Source organism: Ooceraea biroi, chromosome 14, assembly GCF_003672135.1.
Source record: "Ooceraea biroi isolate clonal line C1 chromosome 14, Obir_v5.4, whole genome shotgun sequence".
Taxonomy (NCBI): domain Eukaryota; kingdom Metazoa; phylum Arthropoda; class Insecta; order Hymenoptera; family Formicidae; genus Ooceraea; species Ooceraea biroi.
Window position 1 is genome coordinate 2,657,188 of NC_039519.1, and position 15,304 is coordinate 2,672,491.

Below are 15,304 nucleotides of genomic sequence, written 5' to 3' on the forward strand. Positions count from 1 at the left end.
ACTTACCGAATCACCGGTTCAAGGTAGATTCCTGACGTCATTCCGAGACGATAGTTCCTCTTGCAAAATGTCGAGGGTGGCGTAGTTTCGGCACTACGAAGGGTTGTAGTTATCCTATCCTTGTGCGGAATTTTCCCGCGTTCAGTGACGGTAGGTCGAAGGGGCCCCGCGCATCGCGCACACTTCAATTTGATATTAATTTTTCGCGGCTGTTCACTGCGTGTTTCTATTCACTGCACAATGTCCTGCAAGCACTGTATTCTGTTCCTGTAAGCACTGTTCACTCTTCAGGGTCAAATCCGAAGACCTTGCTGGCGAAATCACTCGCTCCGCGTTCGATCCATTTATCCGCGTATGTCTCGTTAAACGCACTTCCACATACGTGTACACCGAGATTTTCACGCGTTACCGTTCGACTTTCTGCGACATCGGCAGTACGATCGACGAGAAAAGGCGGACCGATCGCTTATCATGTTGCACGAAATCGCGATACACGAGGAACTGTCAAAACATACGTGAAGTGCAGCGCGCCTCCGCGATGACAGAAAATCAATACGAGCGATGCGAAGCGCGCTTCACTAATATCGATAAGATGTGATTCATAAAGACGATACAATTTACAATTTTATTAAATAATTATGCTCGCCACAGATAAATCGGGATCTCGCGAAGCATCGTATGCTGCGTGGTGATAGATTCCAAGCGTATCAAAATTAAAAATCATAATTATTTAATAAATTGTAAATCGAAGCCATATAACTTTTGTCTGAAACATTTTTCTCTGAAACGACGTCGTATCGAAATATTTTACTGACAAATATAAAATGGGACACCCTGTATATATATATGTAAAATAGTGAGTCTTTGAAACAGAATCTTTGAAACGGAGGCATTGTAAACCAGATAAATGGATAGCAACGTACTAAATCGCCTTTGTATACGTGACAATTTTAGCTTAATGCAAAATGCATGTGCAATTGTAGATCGACAAAGTGCTCGATGGTAGGACTCATCCGATGGAAACTCGTCGGATTTGAGGATCCAATGACGCTTTGTCATTAAAGTCATTACGTCATCCATCAATAGGTAGCTTCTAAGCCTGCTGGGTACGCAATTCAATGCCAACAAAGCCGCATTTACCGATTGTACTACGCCTCACAATAACTGGCTATGCAGAAACGTTTGAATGGCAACAATGTCCGACTACGGTTTGTGGATAGAGTAGCCGATTTCCACGTTACCGCATTACTTGACCCAGGTTGCTTTATTGGTCGAAATGTACTTTGTTTCCTTTCCCTCACCTACGTCAGAGTAATTGAGTTTTCGCACAATCGCATTCTGTTCCTGCGATTTCTTGTCGTTTCCAGCCAACGTTGTTGTTATCACAGTTGCCTATGAACGGAAAATAGAAACGTTTACTAATGCTAAAAATGTAGAGAATCACGTTTGTGCTATATATAGAAAGTTAATTTTTAAATACGCAGATGTACGATTTACACGATTTTATTTACAAAGCTAAGCTTTGATAATAAAACAAATAAACACGCTACTAGGAGTAAATACTGTTGTTTAATGTTAATCGTTCTTTGATTAATTAAAGTACAGTTTGTGCTGACAGAACGGATGGTAAACTTGCGCGACTGAAATAAATCAGATTTTCAGTATCGGAAAGGTCTAATTGCATCGTGTGTAGTGTAACGGATTACGCGCGTTTTCGTGGTGTCCCATGACCACCGGTAGCCAGCCGGAAAACAAAAGGCAGCCGTGATGGATGGGTTCCAGACGATTGAAGCGGCATACCGGCTTTCTGTTTCAGGTCGCATGGCTGCGAGTGGACACGCAAACCATCCTGACGATAGCCAATCACGTGATAACGAAGAATCACAGAATCGGCGTCACTCACAGCGAGCACAAAACATGGTCGCTACACATACGCGATGTTCGTGAGAGCGACCGAGGGAACTACATGTGCCAGATAAACACCGATCCGATGAAGAGTCAGATCGGTTATCTGGAGGTTGTAGGTTCGTCCATTGTGCGTTTCTCGCTCCGTACTAATATCATCGAGCAAATAGATTCTGCTACTAACAAGAGAAAGACCCTCGCGCCTTCGCGGATTCAGCAATCGGAGGCTGGTCTCGACAGCACAGCGAACGGCTGGGGAAATCATGTTTCGGGTTTGGCCCGTGGCATCGCTTTTGAGGATGCACTATACAGACGCTATACCGCGGTGCTTCAACCACCGAACGAATAGCATAACGGAAATTGTTTCGCCATATTTCACGAAATGGAGGTTGACATCCGGTTTCTCCTTTCCGCCAAGTTTTGCGCGTCGCGTGTCATTTCGCATATTTTCTGTGATTCCACATTTCATCGCTCTGTCGTTTTTTTACAGGATTCATGTGAGAGAGATGCTGGCCGAGCGCGTGCCACCCGTGTGAAGTTAGCTCCCCATTATTTAAAAAACTTAATTTGTTCTTGGAGTTCTGCATAGATTTTCAGGTATAAGATATAAAAACAATTTTGGACAGTTCTCGGAGTTCTGTTGAGAGTTCTGAATAGCCTCCGCGGAGTTCTACCACAAATCTTGAATGAAAAAGTGTATTTAAATTGATATTTTTTGAGTTACGACTATTTATTAATACTTTTTGGATCTTCAACTTTGAGTTTTTTACTTTCTCGAGCGGAACTATTTTAAAAATGTATCAAGAACTCTAGAACTATAAATCTATCTAGAACTCCAATAAAAAAATGTGTTTTTCGAAAGTGGGGAGCTGCGTGAAGTTAATTCCCATATTTTTGAAGCTGATTTTCATGTCTTTAATGGCCAGAACTATTTCTTAAAAGTATCAAGAACTCTAGAACTATTGAAAATCTATACAGGATTCCAAGAAAAAATTAAATTTTTAAATAATGAGGAGCTAACTTTACACAGGCGTGCCACCACACTGATCATATAATTTTTATCTGACAGTTCCACCGGATATTTTGGATTATCCCACGAGTACGGACATGGTGGTTAGAGAAGGCAGCAATGTCTCGCTACGTTGCGAAGCAACAGGGTCACCGACACCAAACATCACTTGGAGGAGGGAAGATGGCGACCGGATTATTCTTGGGAAGAATCAGGGGAAGAATAAGCAGGAAGGTAAACCACTTACAACTACCGCCCTCGCACGTATAAAGAGAAAGCTTAATGGTTTGCTAAATCTTATCGTTAAATCATTTCTAACCAAATTGTCTTGCACAGCTTCCTTCTTATATATTTTACGCAGAATATGTTTTTGGATGTGTGTCATCCTTCATATCGTCCTTCCATGTCTGTCTTAAGAAACTTATTTATTCCTCATACGTTAAGCACAATAATTTAATAAATTTGCACTGACAATTCAATTGCTCTCAATATTCATCGATTTCCTCAGGGCACGCGCATGACAAACTATTTTTTACAATTTGCGCACGTAAGCGCACGTCAGGTAATGCGAAAATTTCTATACGACTGTTCCTACAACAACGTATGTACTTATTTTATTCGCATCGGTCATCTTGCAAATCGTCGTAGGAAAGGCGACCGCGTGCGCGCACAACTGAAACACCGGATTCACTCAGTGCGAGAACGACGATTTATCATTCCGCCTCTCGGACTTTATTCAGCTGACTACGTTGCGTGATGCAATTGCATTCGAAGCTGCCGATGCGACCGTGTCGGTGACGTCAAAGTGAAATATGCGTTTCAACCCTTATGCGTCTCACACAATAACGCCAAGGAAAATCGAACGTGCTCGTTCGCACCTGTTCGAACAACGGCGACTTTATTCTACGAGTACAATAACAATTTATCATCCTTTTGTCTTTCAAACTTATTGAGCCGTTCCGCCTCCCCATGCAGTTCCGTTAAATATTTGCTCCCCTTTGTGTGCACTTTATGCACCTGTCCCTGTCGCGGAGAGCCGACGATAATTTATAAGGGCAAACGACGATTCTTTTGCTCTCTCCCTTCCTCCTTCCTCCTTTCGATTTTTACAGTTAACTTTATTCTTTGCAAAGATAAATGCGTTTATTTTACAACAATGTTTTATTTTTTCACCTAACGTTTATTTTCCGAGTTTACGCATCATGCAATAATATATAAAGTTTCATTCACAATGTAAAACATCAGACGGTTAATAGGATCGATTTTATTGCAGAACAACTACACGTGCTTATTCGTTCATTTCATTCTTTTAATTTGGCTTCCTGTTTAATTAAATTTGCCATTGAAAGATTTCTCTAAAGATTTCTTGTAGCCATTAAAGGCAACAAAAGCCGTGACAAGCTTTCCATAAACCATACCAGAACAGAATCTCCATAAATTGCTCCAGTTATTATTTACCTGCATAATTTACTATATTTTGATTTGTACTTTATAAATAAAAAATAATTTTTCTTTAACAAAAGTCCTTCTTAAAGAGATTTATTATTTACGCTGCTTACAATTAATAATTCAGCTGATAATCTTTTAATTTTTTTATCTTGTTTCCGGTTCACTAATATCATTCAAATATATGCTTGTCATAATGATTTGCTGACATGAATGCAATATCTATTTATCATCTCTATTGTCTACTGAATTTATTGAACTGTCGTTTTGCATAATGCCATTTTGCTGACAGCGAAAACGTTTATTCTGCTTCCGTTGCAGTTTATTTGTACGCTTTATTTAACGTCATCTGTCAACCAATTCAAATGACTTGTTACAGAAAATTTATTGTGGCTACTAATTTACGCGTTTATCTCATATTGTTTCACATGTGACATACGTTATCAAAGTTTATAATGTTTAATTTATCAATGTTTCTCTTTTCCTTTTCTGCCTCTTGATTCATGATTGCGCATTTTTTAAGAAAAATACAGTTTTAGCGACAAACATCTCGTTTGCGTATGGCTTCTCTTTTGAACTTTTTCGATTTTTTACTCAATAAGTGGAGTAAGTTTCTCTTTTACAAGTTTCTTTCCTCTTCTTGTTTAACTTTCGAATGTGTATGTGCTTCTTTTGCAACCATGAAAAACTCTCTTTTGAACTTACATTCCTCACCACGTACTTGGTTTATTTCCATTTCAATCTTTACTCTATACTTGAACGCTTTCATCTTTCGTGACTTTTATTTCTTAAAGAAAGGTCCGATATATTCTCTCTCGATTTTCCCCGAGATACTTTTAACGCATGCTTGTTCCTGTTTAATTTGCAAATATGACTGCTCCTTGTCCGCAAAAATCATCTTTCGCGTTTTCGTCCTCTTTCCGATCTCTCCGCTCCCATCTCACACTCGACTTCCTTACCGCTCTGCAGTTACGACGCTCTATACTTTAATTAACGAATTCTTCTTTTTCATTCTTTTCCCGCACTCGCGTACTCTCTCTTGCAGTCTCTACTTGGCGATTACTGCAACCCCTTTTTTGTCCCCCAAAGTCTCTCCCCTTATCCTATTCTTTTTCTCACGGCAATCACGAACAGTCACCGACAATCCACCCTTCTCGACGCGCCTCAACTTCTCGCATTCTGCCATCCTTTTTCACTCACGAGCTCCTTCCGTTCTTCTGGCGACCTTTTTCGCTCATGAGTAAACGCCCACTCCACTCCCTCACGCACTCGCTCTCCATCACGGACACTCTGTTCCCGTTCATGTATACGTGAACAAAATCCCAGATAAACCGGCAAACCTATTTGCCGGAAACTGTCCGCAAATACTAGAGAGGAAATAAAGTTCCACTGGTTGCGGAGTAGTGCGAAGTTTCGGGGACCTTTGTGTTGTCGATCGCTGTAGGATACTTTCCAGTTTGCACTTTTCCAGCTCTGCCGAAAGTTGGCCAAAGCTATCGGGGAGTATCTGGACGCAACACACTTTCATAATTTTACGTAGCAATAAATATTTATATAGCGCGGAACTTTGAAACGCAGATTACTGTGACAAGATTATTCAAAGTTTCATTAGAGAGTGCAGTCAATTACGGCATCGTAAATTATTTAATATCGTTAGTTTAATCCGCATATGCATTCGTCACGGTGAGCCCAGTAAATGGACTATTCTCCGTATTATTATTAATTGCATGCTATCTATGCATAAATAATGACCGTGCAATCGATGTTCACGCTGCTGAAGGTGACAATTTATATCTTCCGGATTAAAGCAGCGCGAATGCCGGAAGTCACGAGATATTCGGCGAACAGTAAACTGTGGTCGATTTAATTACTTCATTAGGCGAAAAAGCCGCGTTAGCTCAATGCGAAAATCTGGTACAACGAAAATGTGAAATGTAAAATCTATTAAACGTAGTTGGCGTTATCGTTTCCTTTTTTTATCGCGGTATAACGGTCGTATAAATCGGCACTCGTAACTAATTAACTAAAGAGCCCACACGGCAGCGCGGTCTGACCGCTGGTTTACAGCTTATCTCGTATGCAGGTGATTTCAGGCCGAGTCAGCAGGCGTTTCAATAACATAAATCTCGTTGCACAAAGATTAAATGGTGATGCCGACAAAGTCGTTCTTCAACGACGCGAAAATTCATTTCCCTTGAAAATATCGAGTTTTTCCGGATCACGTTGTGATAACTGCATGGCTCACTAGGGAGTTTATCACTTTGTTTTAGTATTACGCAATAAATAGGTATGTAACTTTTTGAAGATTTAGTATAACGGTGTTTATTCAGGTGTATTTCGCTGAATATAATGTGACACGAGAAACATGAAAGTTAAGGGTAACAGCGGGTCTTAAAGTACTGATGTTCAGTGCCGAGGCTACAACCGTATTCGGCTTTTGTCTCAGAACTTAAGAAATGCAAACAGCCGAGTCACAGCAAGGCGCTACGTCCCGCACAGATGCCGGGATTCCTCAAGTTCTAAATTTTACGACGGGCGTTTTGTCCCACGTGCGACTCTCTAATCTACGTCCGTTAACTGTGCGACTTACGCATCCTTCTGGCTGTTAGACGTCACGCCCTTTTATAAAACCGGCAACACGCTGACTATCATCCGCGAATAAAAAGAGTGTGGTATGTTTAATTAACAAAGCGCAGCTGCGCGCGTCCTCGAACATTCTCTGCTGAAAAAAGGAAAAAAAAGCGATAAATTCATTGGTATGCAATATTCACGTGAATCTCGGTTGGGAAAAAAATTTTTAATTGAAACATTAAATTGCATTTTCTTTGCGATTATCGGACAAAGCTGAAATGCAATAACGTGACCATAAGGCTGATGAAATGGTTTCAGGCTATGATTTGAAGAAGAATATGTGATTTTAATTTCATTCGTGGTGTAGATATGTATTTCATGTAAGTGATTGAAGACAACATAGAGTAAAAAATCCGTTGGCACTACCAGGAGTACATTTGTAATACCCACGACTGGGAACTCGAGTAAGATATGTGTATAGGTAAGATATATACCCGCAAGAAATCACCGACAAGTGTTTCGTCCAGGATGCAAAGCAGGTTTTGCGTATGGCGTATACGAAACCGTCCAATGTTAACGGAGATTAGATCACGTAACAAAAACGATGGCGCGATGATTAGTATCAGTTACGCAGAAGTACAAAGCAACATAGTCGACGTGTATTAATTCAAATCCTGATTGCGGAGTTTTTCTTTGTCGGGCCTGATGAAAATTTCTTGCTGATGCATGCGAGTTTGCGTTCTGACTTAGGCTGCAAATGCTATTCGCGAACCAAACAGGCGGAGAAGCTAGAAACAACTTTAAGTTATAAGTTAAGTTTAAGTTGTAAGTGCGATGCGTGTGATCAATGAGATCTCGCTATAATAACGAAATTTAATCCCATTAATTCTGTGATTCGAATAGTCTAACAGCCAACTATCTGTCGTAGTGCCCAGCATTGAAGGACCGGTCTTCAATATCACGAAAGTGACCAGGTTGCAGATGGGAGCGTATCTTTGCATCGCGTCCAATGGCGTACCGCCAACGGTCAGCAAGAGAATTATGCTCGTTGTACATTGTAAGTAATTATTCAAAGATGCACTACTTTAGCGTATAGGCTAAATATAATATACTGTTAAATGTGATTACAATATCGTTTTTTTTCATGATTTCCTCAATGTTAACAGTTAGTCCAATGATTTCGATTCCGAATCAATTGGTGGGCGCCCAGGAAGGCCAGCAAATGATGTTGGAGTGTCATTCCGAAGCATATCCAAAGTCCATCAATTATTGGACGAGAGAGAACAACGTTATTATAGCAAACGGTACGTTTGTAGATGTAAAATGGTTAAAATTGCGATAAACATGTTCGCTTTACATTTATACAGAATACATTGCACCGCAAAACAGTTTGATCATTATTCGATACAAAAAGCGACCGAATCATGAAAAGGAATTATAGAACGATAACGGTAATTACGGAGCGTCTGCTAGCAATAACGACATCAATTCGATTAATAACAGTGTGCTAATTCTTCCAAACGTCAGCAATAATTGTAACAGTGGCAGCAGTAACAACGGATCTATGGATTGCCACTTCCGTGCACATCACACACGTGCATGTCCTCACCATAATTTAATGAATGGTAATCGAACTCTGCTCTCATCGACATGCTTAACTGTACTTTACTAATCCGCGATACGCGGCCTGGTCTCATGGTTTGCTCATCGAATCCATTTATGTCAGCGCACCAAAATTTAAAGGTCGTTATGAGCGGCGAGTATTCTGACAGACTCGTTTGTCGATGGAAAATTGGATCCGGCTTTCAGAAACGCGTTAATTCGAAACGTTTCAGAAAAATATACATATTACCCTATTGGATTGCAAATTCAAAAATAATCCGGGTGCACAAAACGCAAAATGATTTTCACTTGGTTTAAGTCGCCAAAAATATCGTTTAATTTGTACGGAGTAGGACAAAGGGGGATAATCAACGATCTCCCCTGTCGAACGCAGGAAAGTAATGTTTTGCAGCATCCAGGATGTGTACATTTATGGGCGTGTGTCGTAGGCGGCGACGCGGTGCTAATCGGAGCGGACAATGCACGAGGCATCGGCGCGGCGATTACCGAAAAGCAGCGCATCGGGTCACATGTACGCATAATTATTTCGGATAATTAGACATGACGCTGCGTGCCGGGCAGGAAGCGGAGTAATGTACCTTCGGATCCATTAATGCGCGCGCGGCCGGCTCGCTCGGGGTGGCCGGGGGTGGCGGCCGGCCGGGTAAGAACGGGCGACGGCGACGGCGACGGCGCGGACACCAACGTCGCCCGGTGTCTGCAGCTGCTAATCGCGCAGCTAATTAGCTTAATTTCGGATCGCTTCTGCCGGCGCACCTGCAGCGACGCGACGCTCTGGCGTTTTGCTAGGTGATCGATGGCCCAGAAACCAGTACCGATTTCCATTTGCGACGCGCGCGGAAGATTAATCTTTGTTTGCCCGGGCCGAGATTTTTATTTCACAGCCCTAGGTTTTTCGGGACGGTCGCGTTTTCGGTTCCACGGCTGAATGGCTTTCGCTTATCTGTGACGGAATCTCGAATCCGGGTAAACCACGTTAGCGACGATTGGCGGCTGACTTATGCGGGGAAAATGCTCGTTTTACCGCGCGACAACGTTGTGCAATAAACGTTTTTTTTACACGGAAGAACGGGGATGCGTAAAGATCGCTGATCGCTTCTATGAAAGCGGAACGCGTCGGATTTGAGCGCACCGATCGCATCCGATTGGACAACTCATCATACTAAAACCAGCTGTGATTCAACATTACTGCGGAGAATTACTGCAAATGTGACGAGGCGCGGGATTTGTATAAGCCGAGGAAATGCTCGCGTTTTCTGCGCAGCTCAGCACACACGTGACTTTCAATCGGAGCGGAATGAAAATCCCGTAAAACGGAGAAGGCGATCGTTTCGCGGCTTATCTGCCCGCAGCCCGGATGGAAGGCATGCGAATTACGAATGGGTTAACTGTCAAGTTATCTCGCATTATATTCCCCCGTGTCAACCGCACATGGTCCCCCGGTGTTTCAGCGCGTAACAGTTACGACATGCTTTACGATTTAACGTTTCCGCGGATATGCCGCTGCCCGCTAATGCGAATTCAGCGCGCGTGACCCACGCACGATCAGATATCGGGGTGCGCAGCGACGCGGCACCCCGCCGTCATCCCCGTGCACCGATTTTCGCATCGGGTCGACCATTCATCGGTAACGCGACACGTGGTGAATAGCGTGCGCGAACCTGTGCTCGATTTTCGAATCGATTCGAGTGCTCGTCGGCCGAGATTGTTATTCAGATCGCATTTTTCCGAAAAAAATGACGATAGGGCCGTTGTTGCCCGCTCCGGAGGTGCATCCTCTTTTTTTGTAAAAAAAACTGCAGTAACCACAGTAACGATATATTTGTATACCTGTAAGCCTCTGCCCGAGAACGCACACACGCTGGTGACGGGTTTTAATATATATATTCAAAAGGTAGTAAACTCCGAGAAACCGTTGTGCATTCAGCCGTAAAATACGATTTACCGCAGGCGCTTGTTGAAGACGTGCCGCGATTATGGGAAAATCGCGAAAATCAAAATTACACCACACGCCGCGTCTGGAGTCCGACTGGAGTCAGGCATTCAAATTTCCGGAGAAATATAGAGAAGTTCTACGAGCGAGATGCCGTGGAAAATTTTTTCCCCACCGACAGAAAGAAGCGTCGCATGCTTATAAAGCTTCGCCGGGGATATCCGTCGCTGCGAAATTCATGAATTCTCTCCCGCTCGGGACTGCGAGCAAATTCGAAGTTTCGCCAAGCATTTCCAGTCACGCAGCTCAATCGACAGAAACGCTTACGGTATAGATATCGCGCCGTCCATTCTCGCGAGAAGGCAACTCGAGACGTAAAGCGACGGAAAGTACAATTCTATTATGCCGCCATAGCCGGAATCATATAATGGAAATGGCCATCTCGTGATACCGTGGGCGCTGCAGCATAGCAATGCAGCAGATGCAATAAGAAAGCGCACAGAGATCATTTCATGTAGAGGGTCTCTAATTTCATGTATTTATGTATTACACACACACACACACACACACACACACACACACACACACACACACACACACACACATATATATATATATAATCGTTAATTGCGTACTCAAATATATCGTAACTAAATTATTTTCAAGCAGGCTTGTTGAACGTCTCGCCTCGTATGTAGAAGCTCTTTGCGTGCTTTGCAGACGTTAATGAGAGGAACTGCTGCACGATTATCGCATGGGATATTGGAGTCAATTCGACGTTTTTGATTAAGCGACATACGATAAATTTGCCGCCGTATAAATTTAACGCTCTGTCCAAGGATGTGCGGGGGAGATGATTGAGAATCTGGGACCGCCAGTTCGTTGACAGGGGGATTACGCCGTAAATCAATGCCTCCGGAAAACATAATCTGTCAGTGGGCAAACACGCGTTACGCGCTCGCCGGCACTCCCCAATTCATTTTCACCATAGAGTTCCCGACGGTTACCAATTACAAATGCGATATTTAACGTTTCACCGCTTACGCGCGCAACGCGTTTGTGTACCAAATTAGATCTGTCGGCGTTAAACTCATTGCAGGCTTTACATTTTTTATGTTTATGTACATTCGCGACCAAACCGTGCGGTCTGCTTTTAAGGGGACGCATTTCCACGCTCACGGTTGTGCTCCCGCGACAATTTCAGATATAATTTCTCTCCGGAGAGATTTCATTTTCAACGTTAATTACATCCGGACACTTAATGAATTAAAATTAAATATCTTGACAAGAATATCCCTTTTGCGCTTGGCAACTTTAATGGAAAACTTTTAACAGAAGATTCACTGTGCTTCTCTACGAAATTTTTGTTACATGTGTTACGAGCACAAGCACTCGTACATTCTTTTACGTTTCATGATGTACGAGATAAATTTTTAGTAATTCTAGGTAATAAATTGAGTTAATTTAAGATAATAAATATAATTATTTCGCGTTTGAGAACAGAAGAACGCATACTTCTACATATTTTTCTTTAATATTCGATTCAAAAGTGACAAATTAAAAATAAAATTTTATTTCTGACAGACTTGTTGATATTTACTAGCAACATCGTCGTGAAATTATGCTGCAGTTTTCTGCGTCGTATCATCAATGTCTCGTGCGATGTTTCGCACAGCTATTTATTTTATTACAATAGAGTTCTTCTAGTTTTTACCGTTTCACATGAGTCAAACGTAAGGGCGTTCGTAAAAGACCCAAAGTATCGTGTGATCGATGATACGGGCACGTGATCGCGGAAAACGACGGCGTTAGGCGAAATTAAGCGTGAGCGATCGCCGCGGATGGAAATTACGTCGGTAGTTTGAGTTTCCAAGTCAGCGTGATTCATGTCCACATATGTCGACGGGCCGTGCGCGCCGACGACGTGCGGAGATACGAGTAACACAAAAATATCGGCCCCCACCGACTTTCGGGTTTAAAAGCAGTTTTATCCCTGCAAAATCCATTCGGCCCGCGCCGCCGTGGGTAATGCTCGGCACCGTAGTTCAACGTCGTTAAACTTTTTCATCTGCTTTTCAAACTCAAAGCCGGCCGAAAGTTTTTCTTCCGCTTGTGGGGCTCGAATGGTGCCACTACATAAATGCATTCTACCCTTCCGCCGCCCTTATTCCACCTGCTGGCGCAACCTCTCCCCCTCGGTCCCGCCGCTCGCCACCTCCTGCTCAATCTTGCCCCCCTTTTCTCCACACATTTCTCTTTCTCTATCTCGGGAACGTAAGTTTTCCTTCCCGGCTGGGAAAATACTCCGCTCCCGCTTTGCCGCGGGTCATTACACCTATAGATTTCACTCTCTTTCGAATGCGCTGCCACCTCGAATTGTTAATCAAAACTTCTTTCCGCATTCGCGCGTCCCGCCCCGATCCGCCCCGGCCCTCGCAGCGCCACTTTTCATCCCCCGGAACGTTATCGAGATGAATCGGAACGTTAATACCGTTCCCCGATTCCGCCAGATAGACCGCCGATAGCAAAGGGTATTTCAACCCCTTTATGTTGCTCCCTGTGCCGTATCACTCGAGGAAGAAAATTTCTTCGGCTTGATACACACGAGGCTGAACAATCCGCGGGTTGCGAACGTCTGAAGGGCGTAGCCAGACGAATGTGTAAAGTTTCGCGCTTCTCTGGAGCAGCGAAACTATTTACGATTACAAGAGTATCTCGGTATCAGTCTCGTGATCGCGCATAATTCCCTCCCGTTTCAGTTTACCATACCGTCGACGAGTAACGACTACTTGGCGTGTTCGCCCACCATGATGCTACCGCATACTTGTTCCATCCCGCTTTTGGTCTGGTTGGAAGCTACCCCGATGCGCTTTCCTCGGAAATGCAATTCCATCTTTCATAGGCGGAGAGGATACGATTGCAATACAGATGTGCAAATTGCATGCATTTAACGGATGGTTATTAAATTGGACGTGGTTAATGCTTGCTTCTGTGTAATATTATATATAGTATATTTATGTATGTTATTATTCCCAAAATATGCAGTTATCGTGGTTACCGCTGGGAAATTGTGACATTAAATATATTAATTAAGCAAAATGCATTAAATTCGCTCAGTTTGAAATACGGTACAGTAAAGCGTATACAAAGATACGTCGGAATTGCAGAAAGGCATATTTGTATTAGTTCTAGAGAGACGAGTATCACGATGTGAGGAACAAAGCGTTTGGAACGATTTAAACGGGCGCGAGGAGGGGTGAGGCGCGCGAATATGAGGGGCAATATGCACCCACGCGAGAAACCCTAATGCTAGTTTTTCTGGTTGACAGAGCACGAAGCACGGCGAACCGTAAAGGCACACCGGAAGAGCGCGGGATATTGGCAAATACATTTTGGAATATCGTTATATTATATTCGGTCCGGCTGAACGCCGGATCTCTCTCTCTCTCGAAAACATGAGCACATTTCCTACTTGCAATCTCCTTCGACAACACCTGTATCATCACGATATGTAAACATAACAATGTAAGCGCGATAACGTAAATCCGGAATATTCTCAGATGCATAAAATAATCGTGTGTATATTTCTTCTCCGTATCTATACGGATCGCTGAAAACTGCTTTGAGTCGTCATAACTACGCAGATGTATAAAACGGGCAATATAATGCCAGTTATTTTAAATAAAATGAACAAGAAGACCCGCGCAGAAGATGGGAAACCATACTTTAATGGGGTAATATCTTGTGGGGATGTAGACATTACTGCGCGGATGTAGACTGATGCTCGGTTTACGGGCTAAGCATGTGTACGCACAATATATCTCCGTCGCATCAGCTTCCAGGTCCTCGCCGTGTAAAACGCGCGCCAACCAGTTTCAACGGAAGCAGCTTTCACCGTAGATTAAAACTAATTCCATAATTTTCACGAGAACAAAGAAAGCGCAAAGCATCTTTTATCTTGCCTGATATTTATTAAGCTGCTGCAGTTAAGCCGGAATCAGAAACTTTACGCGTGCAGGGTCGTACGTATCTTACTCGTTTGCTTTGTGCAATATCTTGCGAGGAGAAAAATGTTTTATATTTCTTTTATTTTATATTAATTTTGCAAGCGGAGCGAAAGGAACATGTACAGGAAGGAACAGGTACGTGATGCAGTTTTCACGTTGCTCGTTTTCAAATTGCAGGGGACAAGTACGAGCCATCCTTCTCGGACAACGTATACAAGGTGCACATGAAGCTTATGATACGTTCAGTCGCGATGTCCGATTATGGCAGCTATAAATGCATATCCAAGAACTCCCTCGGCGAGACGGACGGCAGTATCAAGCTCTATCGTGAGTAAAATTTCATCGTTTATGCTTTTGTATACAGCGTGCCGGCAGACAGCGCATAATAACTCGTGGACGATGTGTTCATACTCTTGTTCGTTGGTGCATTACAATTTTGCAATTTGCATACGTTTGCAAATTACTGACGACGATTCTGCCCGTTTTAATCCAAATTAAACTTTGCTCGGTTCGCATAACGTATAAATTAACATTCTCAAACACGTTTTAATGTGGTTACGTAAATTAACTAACCGATAAATGTTTATTCCGCGTTCCGTCAAATATTTTGACAAATTATATATCTTAATAATCGCGTGTTTAAATGCACCGCAATGATCTCGCAATATTTTCATGCGTGTCAATAATCAATAATCTGATCCATCCGTTAATCTCATCACGTGTTTCGTTTCTTCGAAAAAGAGATTGCGCCGCAACGTATTAGCCGCGATTATCTCGTGAAAGATTCAACGACGTCGAGTCACCTGTCAT

The 15,304-nt window shown here is 42.8% G+C and overlaps 1 protein-coding gene across 1 annotated transcript in view; it reads left to right on the forward strand.

Annotated features, from left to right (window-relative positions):
* The window catches only part of LOC105286612 (neurotrimin), a 123,439-nt gene that overhangs the window by 100,452 nt on the left and 7,683 nt on the right, over nt 1–15,304 (forward strand). Inside the window, exons 3-7 of the mRNA XM_011351667.3 lie at nt 1,817–2,024; nt 2,975–3,148; nt 7,860–7,988; nt 8,098–8,235; nt 14,672–14,821. Coding sequence (XP_011349969.1) covers nt 1,817–2,024; nt 2,975–3,148; nt 7,860–7,988; nt 8,098–8,235; nt 14,672–14,821 — 799 coding nt within the window. The remainder of the gene's footprint in view (nt 1–1,816; nt 2,025–2,974; nt 3,149–7,859; nt 7,989–8,097; nt 8,236–14,671; nt 14,822–15,304) is intronic.